The 24294-nt window shown below is 40.1% G+C and overlaps 3 protein-coding genes across 4 annotated transcripts in view; all 3 read right to left on the bottom strand.

Moving 5' to 3' along the window:
• lrrc75ba (leucine rich repeat containing 75Ba) overlaps positions 1 to 24294 on the bottom strand; it is a 72927-nt gene that overhangs the window by 17452 nt on the left and 31181 nt on the right. The gene's annotated exons all lie outside the window — the stretch shown is intronic.
• On the bottom strand, positions 1674 to 14763 carry cabp1a (calcium binding protein 1a). 2 transcript variants are annotated; one of them, XM_058071796.2, is made up of 7 exons: positions 13910 to 14763; positions 7040 to 7070; positions 5799 to 5942; positions 5605 to 5714; positions 4930 to 5004; positions 4774 to 4846; positions 1674 to 3563 (listed from the first exon to the last, which is right to left on the bottom strand). In XM_058071796.2, exons 1-7 carry the CDS (start codon positions 14588 to 14590, stop codon positions 3538 to 3540), a joined length of 1140 nt encoding a protein of 379 aa, XP_057927779.2. In that variant the 5' UTR covers positions 14591 to 14763; the 3' UTR covers positions 1674 to 3537. The 2 variants fall into 2 exon arrangements, with proteins under 2 accessions (XP_057927779.2, XP_057927781.2); XM_058071798.2 differs by lacking the exon at positions 13910 to 14763 and adding an exon at positions 10100 to 10509 and having other exon boundaries at positions 1675 to 3563.
• Positions 16908 to 21431, bottom strand: asphd2 (aspartate beta-hydroxylase domain containing 2). The gene is made up of 4 exons (XM_078789857.1): positions 20489 to 21431; positions 18854 to 18967; positions 18603 to 18733; positions 16908 to 18519 (listed from the first exon to the last, which is right to left on the bottom strand). The coding sequence occupies exons 1-3, from the start codon at positions 21348 to 21350 to the stop codon at positions 18603 to 18605; spliced, it is 1107 nt and encodes a 368-aa protein (XP_078645983.1). The 5' UTR covers positions 21351 to 21431; the 3' UTR covers positions 16908 to 18519.

Raw genomic sequence — 24294 nt, 5'->3', positions numbered from 1 at the left:
CTTAATTACAGCCTAGAATCTATCTATCTATTTTGGAATATCGCTGTATCTTCCACAATTTTTCATAGATGGAGAGGATGTTACCATTAAATTGTGGGGAGAATACAACAACACATACATGCATTTTCTATAGCACGTATCATGTTCATGGTTTTATGTAGGGTTACATTCTGGGACCTCCAGCACATGGCGAAAATCCACCCATAAGAGAGACGGCCATAAAAATGTCTACCTTGCTCCCTATCCCATTGCAAATACTCCTGTTAGTTTGATGTAGACGTTTTCCTCCAAATTTCTGATCAACATTTGCAATATAATTGAATTATTACCTTAGATTCAGCTGCAATCCCTGTCTCTCATCAATATGCTTCACACACAGATTATTACAATATTAATTATAAAACTGTGGTGCATTAAAGGACCGCCAAACAAAGTGCAAAATCTTGAGACTTGATGAGAAAACAATATCAGAGAAGCCTAAAGACATAAACATGTAAAAAATGTGGGCTTTCTAACAGTGGTACATGTATGCTGCAGTGTCAGCGAAACCGGCTGGGTCCGCTCCCTTGATACCCTCCGGCAAATCTTGACGTGAATTTCCAAAAACTTTGTGTCAACATGGATCGCAGTGCTATGATTGGCCAAAAAGACGTGTGGTTACTCATGCTGCAGGAAAACACTGCCACCGCCCGAAAGGCTGCTATATATATATGGATGAAGAATTCGGTCTTTCTAGTGAATGAAATGGGTTTTCTGTGGAATAAAGTTATTATTTTATGAGAAATTTATGTGGGGAAAAAATCTGCATATTTGTGAGACCATGAATGTGCAAGGAACCATTTTATACACTGTTTTTTTTTAACAGGACTGTCAAAAATAGTGCACCAACTGATTTATTTCATTAATGACTTACAGGCTTTAGCCTAATTAAAGCATGCACACCCTGTCTTTGGTATGACGACAGACCAGGGCAGAATCGTGTACCCACAGAGTCTGTTACTCTTTTATAACTTTATTCTGACCTAAACACAACAACGGTTTAATTCCAACACCATAAATGTATCTCCAACTCACAAAAACGTCTCCAGTCCGCCAGAGCAACACAACACTACTGTGAGGTGCATTTAAGGATCACAACGACTTTATTATGTGCGCATGTGTGATCTAAATACAACAAAATAAATAAATAAAAATAAAAAAATAAATAATAAGAAAGAGAAATAGTAAGAGGATATTCTTATCACTCACTAGCATAACTCTTATTAAATATGCTGGGAAATCCCCAAAATACAATTTGGATTTAACTTATATGGTGTCTTTGAATGCAACGCTTCATGGCTCATAATAACAAGGCTAAAGTGTGATTCAAACGTTCTGCCACTATTAAAAAGACCGGTGTTTTATGTACATATTCAGACATTTTCACTTCATTTTCAGTCCTGTCATTTATGTTTTTGTTCATAAAATGCAGTAAATAAGGGCATATTTAATACTTATTAATCATGATTAATTCATTTTAAAACAGTGATTAATTTGAGTAAAATTTGTAACCATTTGACAGGCCTACAGTGGCTTCCCATGTCCATTGATTCAGTATGCAGACCTCGGTGGAAGAGGCATCACTGATCTGATGAAATAAAGTCAAAAGTGATTTTTTTTGTCAAAGAAAATTCATTCACACCAGTATGATAACTCACAATCACAAGTTCAAATGGAGCTGAAATTGAATCAACTTTATTGTGTAGACTGCACTAGGCAAGGTATGTTGTCTATGACTATGTAAGACAAAATGTGCATACTGAATTGAATCCACTTCTCTCTTTGGCATGCATAGAATTTGCTTCAACAACACAGACTTGAGAGACTTTTGCACAAGTACAATCATGTTGACACTGACATTCACTGTAAAGACTGCTCACACATGTCATTCCGACATTACATGACACCACGGCTCGACTGATAACTATGTGACTTCTAGCCATGTGCTGACAACAACCACAAGAACTTCGGTCCACTAAATTTCAGCTTTAAAGGAAGTACATTGGTCTTAGTCAGGGATGTCTAAAATGTGGCCCGGGGGCCTTTTTTTTTATTAAGCAACCTGCTTTGTATTAGCTCTTGGCATATTGTAAAAATAAAAGCAATACATTTTTAATTAGATATGTCATCCATCCATCCAGGTTGTTTGTCTATATGTGCCCTGTGATTGGCTGGCGACCAGTCCAGAGTGTACTCCGCCTCTCACCCGAAGACAGCTGGGATAGGCTCCAGCATGCCCGCGACCCTCTTGAGGATAAGCGATAGAAAATGAATGAATTAATCCATCCATTTTCTATGCTGCTTACTGCATGCTGGAGCCTATCTCAGCTGTCCACCCATCCATCCATCCATCCATTTTCGGGTCCGGGTCGCGGAGGCAGCAGTCTTAGTAGGGAAGCCCAGACTTCCCGATCCCCGGCCACCTCCTCCAACTCCACCGGGAGGACACCAAGGCGTTCCCAGGCCAGCTGTGAGACATAATCCCTCCAGCGTGTCCTAGGTCTGCCCCGGGGCATTTTCCTGGCTGGGCATGCCCGGAACACCTCACCAGGGAGGCGCTCGAAGACAGCTGGGATAGGCTCCAGCATGACTGCGACCCTCTTGAGGATAAGCGGTAGAAAATGAATGAATTAATCCATCAATTTTCTATGCCGCTTACTGTATGCTGGAGCCTATCCCAGCTGTCTTTGGGTGATATCATTATATACTAATATTGCTTTGCTTTGGTTTGGACACCCCTGGTCTTAGAACGGCCCTGTGATTGGCTGGCGACCAGTCCACGGTGTACCCCGCCTCTCGCCCAAAGACAGCTGGGATAGGCTCCAGCACCCCCACAACAGTATCACTCGGATACTGTGAACATCCAGCAGCAACACAACATTTTGGCATGACTACTATTTGGTCTTAGAATGAAATTAACTGCCTATGATGTCAGACTTGAAGGGATAACATAATTATTGGCATCAGTATTGCACTTGTATTGTCTTGGTGACGCTTACTGGCACAGTGACAGATCACAGATGGTTGTATTGCTACATGGGCTCCCAGGTGGAGCACCAGTGTGACACAGACGACATCCCACAAACACATTTGGATCAACACACATCAAGCAGACACTTAACAATGTGTACAATGTGAGAACCTGTATCGACGACTGTATTTTTTCTCTCATTCCGACATTGTCTAACATAGAAGGCAACATTTTAGACATTTCATGTCACCATGTAGAAGAAGTGACAAGACACCAGGAAGTTACTGAGTGAGAGTTAAAGTGCAAGAAAAACAAATTTACAATCATCAGCTAGGCTACAGCAAGTTCTGCCTCAGTTGGACTGGAGACTTTTCAGGAAGAACACTTATTGACTGAAATTCCAAAACATTCAAGGGGCTGAAATTCCAGTGTCAGTCAATTTTTGAATGGCTCAGAGATCGTAGCTGTACTTGATCAAGCACAGCAAGCGACAACGCTTCACATTCAAGATTGATCTTTCTATGGTCCTAACGAGACATCATGCGTACAAACTCTGTGAAAAAAAGAGGAGAAGGGTCACATGAGCAGCTGCAGTACACTACACCAATGTTTTCTAACTTGTGGTGAGCCAAGGAACATAATTTACACGTGAAACATTTTGTGTCAAAACAATTCATTTGTACCAATTGCTATCTAGTGGAAGAGCCTTTAATCCAGGGGTCTCAAAAACGCGTCCCGTGGGCCAAATGTGGCCCACAGGACACTAGTTTGAGGCCCCCGCTTTGATATGAAAGTTTAATGTTAGTGCGGCCCGCGCAAGTTTGATATGGATGCTGTATGGTATCATGTACCCAGAAAAAATTATTACATTTGATTAATGTTCATGTTAAAGGTTAAATAACTGTTAATAGTTATCCTCCCTATCCGTGTGGAAGTGGTAAGTTTTTGGCTATTTAAGTTTAAAGGAAATAACTTGAAGGCTACCGTTTAGGTCGCTAGCTCTCTAGTCTGCGAGTTAGCATGTGTCTCAAGACCCTGCAGTTGTGCAATATGTTGTAAATAAAAAGAGTATAAATGTGACTATAGTCGTGTTTTGTCATGTCTACAGGGCTCTAATAATGCTTTGTTCATTTTAATCTGAAAAAAATAATTTGTCTACCCACCAACTATATGTGGTTTCTTAAGTTTTTATTATTTGCCGTTTTATTATTATTATTATATTTATTTATTACTGATTGATTTTCTTTATTCTTGATTTGTTTATTTATTTTTCATCTTATTTTGTGCAGAAAAATAAAAATTTATATATTTGAGAACAGTGGAATGTTTTATCAGAGCTTAAAATTGGAACAAAAACACAGAAAAAGTTTGTATATTTTTCTGTTTTTAATAAATGCGTTTTTTTTTTTGGAAAACCTGATGCGGCCCAGCCTTGCCCAGACCCTAGCTCCAGTGGCTCCCAGGTAAATTGAGTTTCAGACCCCTGCTTTAATCGCTCTGCCCGACACTACATCGCTGGCATAGATAGACAAACAAAGATACAGTATATGTACTATTTGTAGTAAATTAATAATAACTTTCGGACTGAAATTAGATCCATTCCAGTGGCACACCTGATGATCTCCTGCAGCCAATTTTGTAAATGTAGGTGAATGAAAAACCTGCCTAGGGCACCACTTTGGGTAGCTCATAGTACTACACTAATGTGCTGTAGCAGAGTGTTCACTGCACAGTACAGTACACACACTAATTGTTTGTTTTACCTTCAAAGTCAACAAGGCCGTCCCCGTTCAAATCAACCTCCCGTAGAATGTCCTCCACTTCATTTAAACCCACCTAGAAACAGGCTGCAGAGGTTAGTGGAGCAAACCTACACAGAAAACGACTCCATGATATTGTAGACTTGAAAGAAATCTTACCTGATGGCCGAGAAGCTTACGCATTGCATCCCGTAGCTCAGATGTACTTATGGCACCATCTCCATTTGTGTCAAACTAGCAGAACATACATATATCCTTGAACATAAGTATATCCTTGAACATAAGTATATCCTTGAACATATGTATATCCTTGAACATAAGTATATCCTTGAACATATGCATATCCTTGAAAATAAGTATATCCTTGAACATAAGTATATCCTTGAACATATGTATATCCTTAAACATAAGTATATCCTTGAACATAAGTATATCCTTGAACATATGCATATCCTTGAAAATAAGTATATCCTTGAACATAAGTATATCCTTGAACATATGTATATCCTTAAACATAAGTATATCCTTGAACATAAGTATATCCTTGAACATATGTATATCCTTAAACATAAGTATATCCTTGAACATAGGTATATCCTTGAACATATGCATATCCTTGAAAATAAGTATATCCTTGAACATAAGTATATCCTTGAACATATGTATATCCTTAAACATAAGTATATCCTTGAATATAAGTATATCCTTGAACATATGTATATCCTTGAACATATGTTTATCCTTGAACATAAGTATATCCTTGAACATAAGTACATCCTTGAAAATAAGTATATCCTTGAGCAGACAAAAACAAACAAACTGAAAAATTCTTACCTCTCTGAAGGCATCTTTTAATTCTTTTATTCCTATCATGTCTGCTGTTTCGGCAAGGAGTTTTGGACCCATCAACTCTACAAAATCTTCAAAATCCACATGGCCTCCCACTGAAGACAAATCCCAACATATCATCACCACAACTATAATGCACCCACGACAAAGCAATTATAGAACACAAGGTCGATTCTTACGGTTCATATTTATCTGCTGGCTCAGTTCGATCAGCTCCATTTCGGTGGGCATGTATCCCATAGTTCTCATGCAGTTTCCAAGATCTTTACAGCTGATAAATCCATCCTTGTCCTTATCAAACTCTTTAAACGCATCCCGCAACTCTGTAAAGCAAAGACTGAGGTGTTCAAATTCAGTAAAACTTTGGATTTCACATACACTACTTTTCATAAAATTTGGTTTTCACCAACAGTTTTTGGAATGTGTGAGGAAAACGGAATCTTTGAATCTTCCTGATCTCCTGACTGTATGGCATATGAGCTAACCACTCATTCACCAATTTCATTAGTCATTTGTAATTATTTGTCATTGTTTCTGTATGAAAACTATGATTATATTCTACAAAATGTACTTTTTTGTATTTTTGGGTGACCCTTGTGAGGATAAGCGGTATAGAAAACAAACGAAAGAATGCAACATAAATTCCTGTGTATCAGCCACGCCAGTGTATAAGCCGGACCTTGTCAACCCACTTGAAACTGCACAAGGTAATTACTCAATAATTACTATTACTGTCTGACTCACAATTTCACCTTAGAAATAACATTCTATTCATCACACAGCAACTAACACTGAGATATTATACCTCAGAAATATAGAAACATGTACCAATATGTGTATAAAATGAAAAAAAACATTTTAATTGTTTTCCCACCAAGCCAGAGGACCTGGAGCCCAAAGCCCAGAGGGAGGCTGACATCATTGCAGCACCCAAATATACTATGTGCTGCTCAGAAGCAATGCCTTATGGGAAAACTTTAAACATTTTAAAGTCATATTGAAACATATATTTGCATAAGCACATTTTGGGTGTTAAGTTGTTGAGTGACTAATTTAGTGCTGTTAGTTAACTGTTGTTGAGACTGTTATGTTGCGATGCTGGTATATATGTAGAATGACTTCCTGTGATCGCCGATGGGTTGACAAGCTTGTATTGCGTGCACTGACAGCTTGTGAGTGGCTCCTGCCAAAGAAAGAGCTGCAGCACAATATTTAAATATTTAAACAACTAGTGCTAGTTTTGAAGTAAAGGCGATGTAATGGGATTAGATAACTGCAGGGTTCAAAGTTTAAGAAAAAGCTCATAGACAGGAATTTCCGGAAATTGGATTTATATAATTTATGTTCTTTTCATCTGCCTTTTTGGAACAGATCTCAAGAAACTGTTGTTGGCGACTGATTGTTGAGGAAGTAAACTTACCATCCATTTCCTCAGGACGTAGCTCTCTGTCCTAGTGAGAAAACACAATAAATCAATGGTCAAGGTATAAAATGATAATCAATACATCATAATGTCACATGAAAAAATTGGCATTGTTGTCCATAAAACGTCAAATTCCAAATGGAAGACAGTAGGTAACCCGCATCCAATACCATAACTACAATGTTCACAAAAGAACACAAATGTGAGTTTCTATTTTTTTCCAACAGTTGCTTACAATAAAGGCAACCTTTAAAGGGCAGAGACAGAGGCAGACATATCCCAGAAGCCTCAGGGGTTAACAGCAGGAAGAGCGAGGAGTCTAAACACAACATTGTGTGTTGACGTCAGATCCAATGACATGACGACTGAAGGAGCTGAAAACAACGAAGACACCACGGACCCAAGGAACATAAGCAGACATTCGAAAATGCATCATCAGCAACTTACTGTGACCATGACGATCAGGCCATCAAGCATCAGCACATTCAGTGACAGATAAAATGTGGAAAATGTGAAGCGCTGTTAGCACTTATTGGATCCACTGTGGATACTTATTTTTGTTATTAGTGATACAGAAGGGGAATGAATGAGCAAAATGTTGCTTTGTGTTTCTGTAGGCACTGTATTTGCAAGTTAGAAGATATCCAATAATTGTTGACAAGTATAAGACAAAATTGTGTCTTAGTATTTACTGTATTATTATATAATATACATTGTGCATGTAGTGTAGTTGTTCATTGTTCCTTATATATGTGTTGATGCAGTGCACATCATTTAAGCCAGGGGTCTCAAACTCAATTTACTTGGGGGCCACTGGGGCTCGGGTCTGGGTGAGACAAAAAAAACCCCAATGCATTTATTAAAAACAAAAAAATTAAAAAAAACTTTGCTTTGGTTCCAATTTTCTACAATAAAAGCTCTGATAAAACATGTTCTCAAATATCTTACTTTTTATTTTTCTACACAAAATAAGATGAAAAATAAATAAATAAATCAAGAATAAGGAAAATCAATCAATCAGTAAATAAATAAATATAATAATAATAATAATAATAAAACTGCAAATAATAAAAACTTAAGAAACCACATATAGTCGGTGGGTAGACAAATTATTTTTTTCAGATTAAAATGAACAAAGCATTATTAGAGCCCTGTAGACATGACAAAACACGACTATAGTCACATTTATACTTTTTTTATTTACAACATATTGCGCAACTGCAGGGTCTTGAGACACATGCTAACTCGCAAACTAGAGAGCTAGCGACCTAAACGGTAGCCTTCAAGTTATTTCCTTTAAACTTAAATAGCCAAAAATGTACCACTTCCACACGGATAGGGAGGATAACTATTAACAGTTATTTAACCTTTAACATGAACATTAATCAAACGTAATACTTTTTTCTGGGCACATGATACCATAAAGCATCCATATCAAACTAACATTAAACTTTCATATCAAGGCGAGGGCCTCAAAGTAGTGTCCTGCGGGCCACATGTGGCCCGCGGGCTGCGTGTTTGAGACCCCTGATTTAAACTGTTCACTTTTCTACTTTTAAGGTCACTCTCTTAAAGCGAATGTAGTGGATTGTATTGATAATTACATATTTAATATGACTTGATAAGTCATGGTTCAAATCTACAAATAGCTTTGGATTGCTGCCAATCAAACAGGCGAAAGAAAGAAAAAGTAGGTCATCGTAAAGAGTTATTGTAAACAGGTAGAACCTGTGTCTGAAATACAATACTATATCCATGTTTGATTTCTATGTGTTCCGCTTGCCCGTTCTTGGCCACACAGTTCTCACAGGACTGTAGTCTATCTGTGGTGTTGGGTTTGGAGGATGTACAGTTGACATAATTTCCAAATATTGATATTTTTTTCAAGTGTCTCTGACCACTTCTTGTGTGCCATTGCCACAATATTGATGATCAAATGTGCTATAATGCGCAATGTGTGGTGCTTGTGCTGCGTGTTAAGAAGTTAAAATAACATCAACTAATGGGATTGTAACGACAAGATACACAGACAGTCCCATTATAATGTTTATGGAGGGGGAACTAAAAAATAAACAAATGTTCGGGAAATACATACTGTATATACAAGTGCTACTGGGAATTATTATTTGTTTGTGCAAGCATGTTGCTCACAAAGAACATTATGTGCCACTGTTAATAACAGAACACCTTCCATAAGCATCTTTTCACAAGGGGGGGGGGGGGGGGTGGAGCACAATGGAATTATTATAAAAGATGAGTGTATCCATCGGACTCTGTTGTCGGAAGTGTGAGTGGGTTGTGCAAGCGTGTATGACGGAGAGAATGTACAATATGAAAAGCTAAAAAACCATCAATAAAAAAAGCATGCTGCCAAGTTTCCACTCATCATTCATAACAGTTTACTTGACACGTAGTACGGACTGGCACCGTATAACTGCACACTGTCACAGGAACAGTAAACATGCTCAGAACCAAATAAAGCAAGGCTGTGTGTGCTCGACAACAAAAAAAACAAGACGTTCCTAACACAATAAGGTCAGCTAACAGTCAACAAGAAATTGTACACCACTATGTACATCTGTGTAATACTTGCTTTTATAGTCAGTATAGTTACTCCAGACTCCATTCACTGTGCAATATCTGATCAACCTCCATGTGCAATATTAAGGGCTTTAAATGCAATATACTAAGTTCTATGTGAAGTATTTTCCATAATGCCTCATATTAACTCTCTAACAGGATCTCAGTGTATAGACTGGTTATATATCTCATCTCGTTTCATATTATCTACATACTGTATTGTATATAACTCTGGGAAAAACTGTTGATTTTGTTAATACTTGGGTTGTTTATATTGTTTATTTTTCTATATTGTGTATTTTGTACTGCTTAACTGACTCTGTACTCTGAGGGACGAATAAAGGCATATCTTAATCTTAATCTCTTAGCTACAGTACATGGAAGTCTGTGAAGTTTCAGGTATACTTCCAATTTTAAACAAACAAGTGAGAAAGGCGGGATAGGATGCAATAATATGAGGTTGAAACATAATCTTACCATTGTGAGGTCTGAATCTAAGCAGTTGCCAATTCCAAGGGAAAAAATCGGCATTAAAAACGACCAAGAAGACCTTTTCTCTGCAAGGTTTGCAGCTTGGCTTTTGAGAGGAGTGCAAATTCTAGTTTCAATAAGACCCATGAGGACTGAAAAACTGGTTCCTATATAGAAACTGTACGACTGAAACTAATGAGAATGTGATGCCAGAAGTAAGCCAGAGAAACTATAAAAGAGGAAAGTAGAGAGGAAGGACACAGGAATACGCCCTATTAAAGGGGCGGTGATCCAATACTTGCAAGCGTTTTCATCCACCTGTCACACAGACCGAGCTGTAGACAACTTGGTACTGATTCACATGGAAACAAAAATTGCTTGATTACTAGATTCTGACTTGTCAACAATGCTGCAATTGACAGATCATCTTTGAAAAATCTTCAATTTTCAAGGGTGTTACGGCGCATCCACATGTAATTGTGACAACTATAAAAACCAACAGGAAATAATCTATAACCCTAAACAACTCACTCACGGTGCAACCAAAATGAGCACACACCTAAAATAGCACACAATGCGTGGTATACACAATAGCCACGTTTACATGGACCCAAATATTCCAATTCCATTCGGGTTATTTGCTCAAAAGGAAAGAATGTAACCTTTGTATACATCTCATTCCGAAAGAAAAGTGCCAATCCGAATGAATATATAATGGGATTCACAGGGGTGGAATATTCCTTTCCCCAATCCGATTGAGGCATCTTGTTCCCGCTCAATCGGAAAGTTGTCAGACTGCGTTCTTCTTCGTGGTGTTTTTCTTCTTCTGTTGTTTATTGGCGGTTGGCAAGCAGCTATGGTGTGCATTAGCGCCATCTGTGGAACAGAATCTAAACCCTTCTATACGCCATTCACAAGTCCGCTTTTATTCAAAAAGAAAATACATATCTATATAAAACATGTGCCGAGCTTAATTATAAAATATTAGCAAGATTGAACTTTATCTTTTCCTGTTCCCGGGTGCGTTCTTTCAGCGAATGCTGAGATATGACGTAACACGCAGCTCCAGACGTTCTTCCATTTAAAAAAATGGAGGTGAGCAATCGGCACTGGACTGCTGCGGAAAGTTTGTTTTTGATTCAAACTAAATTTCAAGACTGAACGAAGGAAAAACTGGCAATACGGAGTTATTCCAACAAGTGAAAGAAAAACTCGAGGAAGTGAGTATCACGTGATGTTGGTGTTTACGCTTTACTGCGCATGCCCCATTGACTATTCTGGTTGATTATAGCGGCGCATGTAGACACGCAGTTGGAATATTCCTTTCCATGTATACCATTGCTTTTGGAAAGGTCATTCGGAAAGAGAAAAACTCCTCATGTAAACGAGGCTAATGTAACTGCATGGGCAATGTGAGTATTAACATAAATGGTTACACACAATAAAATACTATTCTATACTATGTATATAACCTGCAAGGCATACTGGGTAACTTCATGTTGGTTAAGGGTGCGTGTGCGATTTCCAGCATGGCTTGCGGGTTATAAATTTGTATAAAATTGTTTTGCAAAAACATTGGAGACCACTGGTCCATGTGTGTTACTTAGGAAGGCACCAATGAATGGTGTGAATATGATCAATATAAGCACGGGTTTTCCCACAAATATAAAAACATTTTTGATTAAAAATACAGGAATATACTGTTTACCTGACTCTCCCAATCTATATTTGGTGCAGTCATCTGTTGCATTGTGCAATATTTAATATATTTAACACTGGTTGGCTAACCCACCTCCATGTCATCCTCTGCCCTTCGCAGAGACAAGGTCACTCTGACCTACAGCAGACACACATCACTGTCGAGGAGCACATTCAGACCAGTGTGACAACAGTACTTGTATCTGTTTAAATAATAGTGCTTTATCATTGAAAAACATATGGAGCGCATTTGTGTCTCTTTTTGACCTCCTTACTATCTTGCTGTTTCAACAAAGACCATTTTTCAGGTCACACAAAGCCTCACTCTTTGAATGGTGGTTTTATTCGTGGAATGCTTTCTTCCTATGAATACCGAGGCATCAATCACTTGAATCCCCAATGAATAACATGTGTCTTTTTCCAAATAACCGTATTTATATCACTAATTTTGTCCAGATTTTATGGTGCATTTAGCTTCATACAACCCAACATGAAATCCCACATTAATATCGTTATATACCCAAAACAATGACTTGAATGTATGCAGGATATATATATATAAAGTATATATATGTCGCAAAACCAGACAGAAGCACCGTGAGCATGAATGTGTCCAAATAAATATGGAGCTCAGTTGTCTGCAATCACAGACGTAGCGCCCAATAAATGATGCAGCGAGTTAAATTTGGCCACATTAGCACATCAGAGAATTGCACCTCAACTGGAATATTTCATGTGCATCAGCACAATCCACTTCACTAAAAAAGGACTGTCTTGCTGACAATGTCTGTAGGAGGATATATTATATAAGAAACACATTTCTAGGAGAAGTATTTCCTATACTCTGTTCAACAATGGGAACAAATGGCAAACAGGATATGGAAATAAACTCTGTATCTGTATATTTGTATATAATTACATCAAAAAACGTGTACTTGTTGTAGTGGTCATTCCAGGATTTATCCTGTGGACGCACATCACTACCAACAGAAGCTCAAGCGTGTTTGGCAGTTGGTGAAACGCCAAGGATCTCAACCAGCAGCTCTTAAGGTGTAGGGGAGTAATGTATAGACTAATGCAACTAATTGCCAACCAATTAGTGTATTGTCTGACACTGGAAATGATCAGATTGTTTATCTATTACAAAAAATGTACATTTGTTCATGTCGCGATGCTAGCGGCCTATACGGGAATGACAAGCAGAACAAATAAATGTTTTTCTACAAGATGACAGAAGGTACATAATTTTTTTTTTTTTTTTTTAGGTACATAGTTAATCTGTGTTTGTACATTTTGAGACATAATATATGTACCTTGGCACAGTAAAGGCTGGGAAACACTGAAGGGTCATTTGTTTGTTGCATTTTAACATGGCAAAGACGTACTTCGGCATAGTATACACCAGGGGTCTCAAACTCGCTAGTTTGAGGCCCCCCACCTTGATACCAAAGTTTAATGTTGAAATGACAGCTTAAAGCTGTATGCACACCGGACACAACTAACATGATTTTGCCCCACCCATACTGTTACCCCGCCCTGTTTTGCTTTGGATTAGCAATGAAGCTAAAGGCTTATGACGCTGGGTACAAATAAATGCAGGAAATAAATTTGGAATAAAACGGAAAATACACGTCAAGATAAAGCATCTCATTAAACATGTTGTTAAAGTTACGACGCTGCTCCCAGATGGAACCGAGTACGATGCTAACTTGCTAATTGGGTAAAATTATTAAGTTTCATTAATGTTCATGTTAAAGGTTAAATAACTGTTAATACTGTACATTTGAATCTGAAAAAAATAATTTCTCTACCAACTGTATGTGGTTTCTTACGTTTTTCTTATTTTTAAACAACCCTTGCTTCCTGTTTGTTAGCAGATTCTAAAAATGTTGTTTAGTTGAGTGGGACAAGATTTAGGTGTCATTCATTCATTTTCTACCACTTCCACACTACCACATCCTCACAAGGGTCGCAGGAGTGCTGGAGCCTATCCCAGCTTTCTTTGGGACTGGACTGGTCGCCAGCCAATCACAAGGCACATATAGCCAAACAACCATTCACACTCACATAAGATTTATGTGTTTTATAATGAATTCTTCTATGTACAACAAATCTTACCTGGCCAAACAGTGAATTTAGGATAGTACGTAAGTTTACATCCGATGCAGAAGAAGCAGCGCTGGACCTCCGGGAGCGCCGAGAGGAGGTGCTGGACAGCGGCACAGGAGAGCATGCGGACGGAGGGGAAGTACTGGCCTGGCCGCCTCGTTTAGCCACACCGGCCCGCTTCTGGTCCCGCGGCTCGCAAAGTGGAGTCCTGTCGTCGTGGCTGTCCGAAAGAGAAGACGCTCTGGGAAAAGGGCGAGCTCGGCAACGGCGTGGAGGCTCAGGTTCGGCGGGACCTGCTGCCGGTTGTCGCTCCTCGCGGGTGTGCTTCCTGCGGTGGTGGTGTCGGTGTGTGCCACGCTCCCGCACAGCACGGACGGCCTCACCGTGAAGCTCGGAGGTGTCCCGACTGTCAGGTGCGTGTGATCGGCGCTTGATCCGCGTGGATTCACCTCCGTCCTGGTTGCCGATGAGCGCTGGGTGGCATAGAGGTCTACGAGCACTCACGTCACTGTCCGCCGTCAGGCAAGCCTCCTCGGCGGTACCGTTGCTGTGGACAGCGGGACGGTGGTGATGGTGCTGGTGGTGACTTCTCCGGCTCTCCGCCGTACGTTCGTGGACGTGCGTGGATCTTCTCGAGGAAGATTTCAGCAATGATGTTGTGGAGTCGGATTTAGGAAAAGAGGAGCTCATTGCTGCGGATCTGGGTTGATCGTCGACATCATTTCGTTTTCTCCTGCTCGGGATAAGTTGAGCAGCACCTGCTGTGTGAGTGCGCGTGTGTGGTGCACGTGTATGGCAAGCGAATGGGGCAAGAGGAAGCTTCCAGTCGATTGGCTACAAAACACAACGCACATGCTTGGATATGCACCACAGCATCTATTCACATCCAATCAACAACTGGATACAAAAATCATAAGAAATGCATATGACTATATTTCATCCCCCCAAACATGCTCCAAGTGAAACCAAAATAGTCTAATTCATAAAGGGAATTGATTATGCCATTTCCACTTTTCTAACCTATTAATGTTACAATGTTTATTATCGTGTTAAATGTTACCAAACTTTCAGATAATGAGGTTTGCACATTTGGAAGTGAGCCCAGAAAGAAGTTTAGCATGGCTCTGACCTTGGCTCACTGTGACATCACAACAAGCCGGACTTGCTTATATTGTGCATGGTTACAAGCTGTTAGCTGTACAAGCTTAGTGGACCAATCGCAGCGAGCTGTACAAGCTCAGTTGGCGAATTACAGTGGAGTGGGTGGGCCCACTGGAATATATCAAAACAGACTTTTTGGAAATCCAAAGAAATACAGCTGGAATAGGTGCAGATTCTGGAAGATCTAAAAAGCTTTCTGTGCGGGTTATGGTGTGTAGACTGGTGTATACAATGCACCAAAATGAGCATAATAGGTCCCTCGAATCCTTAGTTTCTGGGGATGATGTCATTTTCCTGTGTTAGTGGTTTTTCATGCCGCAACAAAACCTGTAAAATCATTAATATTTCTATATTTCTTACTGTATTCAAATGAGCTGGATGAGGAAGAAAATGAGCATGCTGACCTCCACCAAATCAAACACAATTGGGGTGAACTAAAACTGAGATAGAGGGGGCAAGCCAGGCCCTTTTGTTCAACATCAGTGACCTCTGACCTCACACATTCATCAGTGACCTTTGACCTCACCTATTCAAATTTGCTGTGATGAATACGCCAGTAACATAGTAATTGAGCATAACAATGTTGCTGTAGCTTGGTTAATATGCAGGTCACATTATGTAAATGATGCAACTAATAACCAGACAAATGCAGATGTGGTAAACGATTAGTCAACACTATGTTTCAGCCATGAAGGACTCAATTATCAGCAGTGAGAAAAGTTACCTTTAAATTACAGTACAATACAATAACAAAAAATAATTTCAAGTAGCAAGTTGCGCCTGTGTATAGACATGTAATAATGTGACCTCTGACCCCACCTACCTTGAACATCTCTGGAAGAGGAAAGGAAGAAAAAAAAAACGACAGCCAGCCTTAGTCCAAATGGAGTTGCTTATGACAAAAATGTCACATCTTAAACTGTTCCTGTAAATGTAAAACTTTCCACTTTAAACAAACACTAAATTGCTTCAAGAGACAGCAGCCGTTGAAATGATACCAGGATAGAGAACATCCATAAAAGCTTCCTGTCAAAGTCAGATGACTTTATATATAGATATTTACATCTGCGCTGACAGAGTCCACTTTTAAATCAGCTTGCTGTGAGATGAATCGGAATCGGAGGAGTGGAAATGCGTCATCAAACATTTGATAAAAGTCACAGTTTTCATATTTGGAGAGCTATGCATGGAAAAAGGAGAAAGTGATTAGACAACTCTCTTAAAGGAACACTCGGTCTCATTATTTGGGTGACGTTTGGCGGGCCTAAGAAAAAGCTTTGGTGAGCCAGATGTGGCCTGCGGGATGCTGATTGAGGACCACTGGTATATTGTACTTCAAAAATATGCAGTTGCTGGAAAATCTTGTGTGAAAGACCTGGCCGTCTGCCTGGTAGTGCTATCAAATATCACAAAAAAACCCAAATATGGTATTTAGATAATATGCATTTGGCAACAACTAAAACTGAACCTTTATAATAATTTTGTGTACAGGCATTGTCAAAATCCATGAGCTCTATAAAAGCAGATTGCATTGATAAGTCAAAACTCATCATGACCTAAAAACGATTGGAGAATATAACAAAATCAATTAAAACAAATCTTATCAATGAACTAAACAGAAAATAGTCAATATATATTTGGAAAATGTATATGTCAAAGCATCTTCCTGCTGGAAAATGTTGAGCAAAGTGATGTGAAACAGCACCCTCTGTTAGATTCACAGGTGCAGCTCTTTTTGTCCTGCAAAACTAAACAAATTGTTTATTACCAACGCCACGGGATAGGCCTAGATCTGCCATAAAATAGATGAAATTTAAATTTAATATTGAAATACCCACAACAACAAAAAAGCCAATTTGTATTTCATTCACTAATAATATTGTTCCAAAAAATGTGCATTAACTTCTGATTTGAAACAGAAGAGTCTTTGGAAAACAAGGTTGGCTTTACGGTCTGTTATATGTGTTTTCACTCTGTTGTGATGCAGGATGTCCCGTACAAGTGACACTTCTGGCAACATCTGGTTAAATGTTCTCCACCCATTTATTAAATACGGTTCAAAAATCCACACAAGGAAGCAACATAATATAAATATTTTCAGTAAGACAGCATTAAGAAAAAAATGTGGATGGTTCACGCATGGTTTATATTCCCACTCTGTGCACCAAACCTTTATTAGCTAAAACAATGGCACCTCTGAAGACACACTGGATTTTCAAAAGTAGCTTGTAAAAGACTTTTGAAGGCACTGTCACTTATGTCACACATGCATTCCCCAGCACAGTCCGATGCGACAACACATTATCCATCAGTAAACTACGACTGCTGCACTACAGCATGGTGAGAAACATTAAGACCAAAACGTCATTTCATTATGTCAAAGTAGTTTCTAAGTTCTCTTCCATTAGGCACATATCCTGTAATGACCAATTTAGACAGTAGAGGCCACTATTGCCTCTTCACAAGCAAAGTGTCTTTTTTTTTGCCATCAAGGACAAATCCCCTACCCAAATGTAAACAAACGTCTCATAATCAAGTGTAAAAAACAAACATCCTTATAACATTGGTTACTGAGAGTAATAAATAAAAATTCCAATATATGCAACGCAACATGAGTGCCAGTGTTTTGAGATTTTGTAAACATCAGTGTTGATAGGTATTTTATAAAGATGCTTTGATTTCCTTCATGAGCAACAAAATGGGCACACACACACTGTATACTGTATCAATGACGAATGGGTTAGATGTATAATGGCTGTTTTGAGGCCATGCATATAGGACAAGAATGTGTATTTCATTAAGTATTTTGCAGGATCTATAGATTTTATCCAACAGTGATTGGATCGGCAAATTAAACGTATTCACTGTAACTCAAGACAACACAATAGTTATTTGAATTCAAAACACATCAGACCATAGTTTTTTTTCCCCCCGTTTAACATTAACCCTCACATATTTACAGGTGTACAAATGTAATATCAAATACAAATTACACAAAATTAGCAAATTGAACACAAATGTTTCATCTCCATTGTTTCTGCACAGGGGAACTCATATGATCCGACCACAAATGTGCTTATTCAACCAGGAGCACAGCAGGGAGGGAAGCGGAATGAAATCACCACACTAGCTGCTGCAGAAGCTCTGTAAACATTCATGTCACGACTGCCACGGAACCCTAGTTATCACATGTACATGATAATAAAAATACAACTGGTCAAATGCAATATCATCCCAAATGTGCTTTCAATGACTCAAACCAAAGCCAAATGGAGTTGAATTGGTTGGGTTCCGACAAAGAAAGTCACCGTGTAGTAATTTGACATTTCAAAATAAGCATGACTGATCGTGCACTCAAATATTAGCTTGTGCTCTTACAGTAAGTGTGGTTTTGTTTCACAAAGATATGGCTAAAAAAAAAAAAAAGGCCAATATTTGTGTAGCTTTTCAGTCGAGTTCTGAGAGAGGGGGAAAAAAAGCAAGCACACAGTGAATGTGAGAGCTGGCTGTCTAATCCTAAATATTCCTCACGTATGCGCACCTATTTCCCTTCCTTCTCCTCTAAGCGGCCTGGGGTGAAAATGTAGTCTAAGGCTTGTCTCTCGGCGGCAGCCACATTCGGATGCCAAAGGTCCACCATGAAGACCACCCTGGGGCCGTCCTCTGCAACCCCTACACACAGAGAACATGCTTAGATCTCTACTGTTCCCTTTACAGCTATTTTCAATCCAGGATCATTTTCTTTTAGGCCTTCTTCAAGACATGAAATACTGAATTACAAGTCTTTCTTACCCTCGTGGAAGGCCCTGTGGAGGAAAGAGTCATCAAAGAGCAGACAGCTGCCCTCAGACCAGCACTGTGGCTCTCCACCAACCACAAGCTCACAGGAGGGGGGCACTCTCAGACCTTTCAACAAAAATAAACATAATCAAGTCTTTAAATTCATAAAATGTGATCATTTCCACCACAGGACATTTGGTGCTTTTATTCTTTTCCTGTCTCCACAAATCCCTAAAATTAGAGCGAGAGCTCAGGTGCAGCTCTTGTTAGAGTCATGTGGTATCCATGGAATCATGACCTGAGAGGATTCACAACTAAACACACAATTTCACTGATTTCATACTTCCTTCTTGTTTAACAACTGTGGTAAATTAGGGGAAGGGTGAAACCAGTGTTCCAAGCAGATTTGATCCATATACATGTACCTGTAATATACCCATCTCGGGCAACCTTCAATTTACCAATTTTCAGCCCTACAGACATGCAATAACACCCCTATAGACAACAAAACCCGTACTGTTACATGTTTGTATATATTTCAGCTATACATTGTGTGTGTCAAGTTGCTGTGTGATGAGTTTAGTATTATTGTAAGATGACACAGTGGTCAGACTGTTGCACTGTTATGTATATATACATCACATTCTGATTGGTTGATTAGCTTGTTGTGAGTGCACCTACACCATTTCCTCACTGGCTTGCAAGCAGCACAGTATTTAAATATTTAATAGTAGTTCTGAAGTAAAGCAGGTGTCACAAGATTAGAATGTAGCTATAAATTAGCCGCACCAGTCTATTAGCCATCGGGTTCAAAGTAGCGGTTTATACACCAGAATTTATTGTAATTCAATAATTGGTTTCAGACCAGACTGTGATAAGTGAATTTAGTAAGATTCATTAATAAAAGGAATATATTTGTAGTTGGGCGGGGCAGCAATAGAACATAGGGTGGTGAAAAAGAAAAGAACTATTGGCCCCTGCAAAACCAGAAATACATTGCCGACAAGTTGGGAATTCATACAAATAAAAAATGCAAAACACGATCAATTTTACTTTTTGAAAAGACGTCTACAGACGTCTTTGGCAGTGAATGAGTTGCAGTGAACATTCACACAGGAGCTGCTGTCAGCCACTCTCTACATTGCTAACTGGGCTGCTTACACTCGGCTAACAGAGTCAACTCTAGCTAGCTGACGTAGCTTCCGAGGCCCACGCTTCTTAAAAGGCACACACAACACAGGATACTACATTACACTTCATATCATGTCTTAAATACCTTACATTTTTATTTTAATTCATTTAGTGATTTTTATACTTGAACATTTTTAAATTAGGCCAATATGGCCAATATTAAATATAGATTTTTTTTTAATAATAGGCCATATGTATGATTTTTTTTTACCAATAGACCATATTCAACCACAAAACAGTGGTCATTTTTTAATGAATAAAAAAAAAACGCAATAGAGTGAGAGCACATTGTTCACACACACGCAAGGGACGATTGTATCTTGATTTTTTTTTCATTTTCATTTTATGTACATTGAAGCCTAATGGGTATGATGGAAGAAGCCAATTTTATTTTTACACATGCACATCTGACGTCACATGACTCAATGTGATGGCTCACTCTATTCACTGGCTTACCCAGGTGGCAGCGCAGCCGCACGTTTGTTGGACCGTAATGTTCAGTGATGAGAGCTCCCGGTGACAGCACGGAGAAACAGGCATTTCCAAACACGTTGTTGGAGATGAACGTGCGCAGCTGGCCCAGCACTCTCCAGGCCCGTGGACACCTCCTGACATTGAGAACCAGAGGAGTGCCTTGGTTGACCAGGTAGTAGGTCCACCATTGGCCACGAGGTGTGCTGTTGACTTTCCACCCTGGTGGCAAGGAAGAGCCGCTGCGGGCTGGAGGTTGGTTGTAGATACTCTCAAACTCAGCCAGAAGGACGGGGAAACTTTGCTCCAGGAGCTCCACGTCATGTCTCTGGACCTCCCTGGAGAAGAAAGGAGCTGACGGAAGGTCAGGGAGGAAAAAGACCTCTGGCCGCTGGATGGTCGGGCGGCTGTTAAGGTATCGGCCTTGGTCACGAACTCCTTTGTGCACCCTGCCCATGCCTGACCAGGTGTAGCGCTTAGCATACTCCTGGAGGCTGTGATAGAGCCTCTGGTTCAGACTTTCTCCTGCACTGGTGCAGCGAAAACACTCAGACGACTGGCAGAAAGCGAAACCATTCTGCTCCTCAAACATTGAACCATGCTTCCCTTTTCTGTTGCGGCAGTCTGAGCCAATGAAGCCCCCTACAACTCCTCCAATCCTGCCAGGCCCGGTCAGATACCTTCCTCGCAGAGGGCTCGAGCCGTGCTCCCGGCCCACCCTGTAGCAGTACCACAAAAACAGCAGCAACACGCACGCCACTGTTGCAAAAGCACAAATCTCACACTCTCTGACCGACTGCATCCCTCCAGCCACCATCTCCCTCACACTTTCTAGTGACCATTCCATCTGGGCTCTGCTGCACAAAGCTGAATCACAGAGTGGGGCGTGGGGATGTTGATAAAAAATAATTAGGAAGCAGCATCAAACCACACACGGGGGTCTTGTGTCAAGCAGCTCTTACTGCCCTCCCTCGAATGTAAACAGCCTGCTGATTCTCGGTCTCCAGTCCTAACATTTCAGCACTTGGCAAGGGATGGGCTCTCCATGCATGCTGTCTGGCTGTGGGATGTTTGCACTGCTCCTTCTCTCACACAAATGAAGACGAGCGCCACGCCTCAGGGTTATCCGCTCTCTGAAAAACAAGGACAGAAGGAGAGAAGCAGTGAGAAAAGAGGAGGAGACTGCAAGGGACCTCCAACGGCTGCTGCTGCTGCTGCGAATGACTTCTCATGAATGACACTGATTACTTTTCTGATGCATGTCATTTCCTGTGTAGATGACACATTCACTCAAGTGAGATGTCTGTCTATTTGGCTGACTTTTTATTTATCCATCCATCAATGGACTTGATTCGTTATTGACGGATTGACAAATTCCAGGTCAAAAGTGTGCATTTTATATTGTGACAGTTGGATAGAGTTTCACATGACAAATATCATGACATGATAAATAGATAAGTAATCATCGTACATATATTTTATTCCAGTCTAATGCATTTGAGCTTCCCTTTTTTTTTGTCCATTTACGATGTCATGGCTCTTTAATTCTGCATTTTCTTTTCATACCAAATTGGAGGGTACAGTTTAACAATCATGGTAAAGCAGCATCTGTCCGAGGGTCTATTGGTTTCACTTTAATGTCTGTAATAAGTGGAACATTTTGTAACATACTGTTGTAAGCAACAAGTGGTTGTTTTAGGAAATATCATGTCATGATCATTTGGGGCTGCACGGCGGACGAGTGGTTAGCGTGCAGACCTCACAGCTAGGAGACCCGAGTTCAATCCCACCCTCGACCATCTCCAGGTTTTCTCCAGGGACTCCGCTTACCTCCCACATTCCAAAAAAAATGCTAGGTTAATTGATGACTGAATTGTCCATCAGTATGAATGTGAGTGTGAATGGTTGTTTGTCTATATGTGACCTGTGATTGCCTGGCAAGCAGTCTAGGGCGTACCCCGCCTCTCGCCCGAAGACAGCACCCCCCGCAATAAGCGGTAGAAAATGAATGAATGAATCATATGATTTGGGCTGCACATGCATGTTTTTGTGCGTTTGGACAAAATCTCTCCTTTGGACAAACCCACGTTCCTTTGGACACACATATAGTATTGCTAAAAGAGCCTATCCACTTGCATTCTAGAAACAATTAAATGATTATCCAACCGGAATCTTTCCATGGTGTCCCAACTCTAGAAGACCTACAACATAAAGCCTATTTTTCGGATAAATTCCCTCTCCTTGTGCCAGGTGCACCGCTGTGCCATGAGGGAATTAATTGCAACACCAAAATAAATGAAATCTTCAAAATGAAACACTCTTAGTCAGGGGTCCCCCACTTCTGGCAGGGTGCAGTTTCTGTCATACAACCGGAAATGGTAACTAACGATAACCTATTGTGAGCAACATAACTACAACCTGACTTTGCCCCGGTCATAGACCAAACAAACAAACTGTTTACTTTCATCCATCAGAGGAGGGAAATGTTATGTGTGTTTAATGCACAAAATAATCATCCAACTTACTTAGTTCTTCATATGATGTACACAGAGCAACGGACAGCTTCACACAGTCTCCTTCCGGTCTCTTCGCACCGTGAGGCTTTCAGGCACACTCGTAATTGTGAGTCGGGTGCTAATTGTTTTTCATTTTTATTCACGTACCCCCTATAGCAATTGATGTACCCGTGGGGCTACTTAGGCCATAGAGGAGAGAGCCCATTAGCCACCTAAACTGTGCATGTGTGTATATGCTGTATGCGTGTATGTGAATAGACAATAGACAAAACATGATATGGTCGATATGGTACGATATGGTCGTACCTTTGATCGTCTAAGAAATGAATAGAATGTTGAACCACATCTGCTCAAAGTCACCCACAAACTGTGGACTTGTGTTCTTTGTTACAGCAGTGAATAAACCCATGAGTCACTAGCACATTGCTGCATTTAACCCAAATCTGTCCCAGGGTATTCCCTCCCTTGGTGTACACACACACACACACACACACACACACACACACACACCAAACAACGCATTACATAAGCAGTGTAGATGCCCACACACGTATAATTGGAATTCAGTAGGAGCTACTGAGCTACAGAGTGTTACAGATAAAACATATTTTGATGACATAATGGTAATAAACTATAAAGCGGCCCCGAGGAGTGCATTGCGTCAACTGGGATGAGAACACCATGAAGATACCTCACCAAAAATGGTGGAGTAATCCTACTGTGATAAATCCACCCCCACGCATCCTGTCTGACGCCCCCACATCCACCCTCCCACTCACACCCACTGCGTTTAGGAAGGACTGGCTACAAGCATCCAACACAACCATCAATTACGCACCCCCTTTCCTCCACATAGATGATCATCTCACACATCATCATAAAAAGCACAACAATACAGACACAATCATTTACCGCCGAGCTTTCTTTGTTTTCTTCCTCTTTTTTTTTTTAAATCGTGAATGTTTGTCAAGTTGAATTGCGCTCGCATACCTGCTCAACATGCATGATGTGACCACAGGAAAGGCGCACAGGTGTCCCCGCTAGCCAAGCTACGAGCCACTGCAGTGCACAAAGCAGACGGATATTGCTCGTCAACAATATAGCACATTTCTGCCCGAAGTACAAAGGAAGTCCAACCGGGAAAAGAACACCGCTACATAAATCCTACCAGAACAATGTGACACGTCGTCTGTCTTTCTGTCTGTCGTGGCGACCGAAGACTGAAAGACTTTCGGTAATTTTGTTGTAAATACAAATAAAAAAATTAAAAAAAAG

This window comes from Doryrhamphus excisus, linkage group LG3, assembly GCF_037039965.1.
Source record: "Doryrhamphus excisus strain RoL-2023G ecotype Guam linkage group LG3, RoL_Dexc_Guam_v1.1, whole genome shotgun sequence".
NCBI lineage: Eukaryota > Metazoa > Chordata > Actinopteri > Syngnathiformes > Syngnathidae > Doryrhamphus > Doryrhamphus excisus.
Note: the sequence above shows the minus strand (reverse complement) of the source record. Positions and strands in the feature narration are given on the sequence as shown.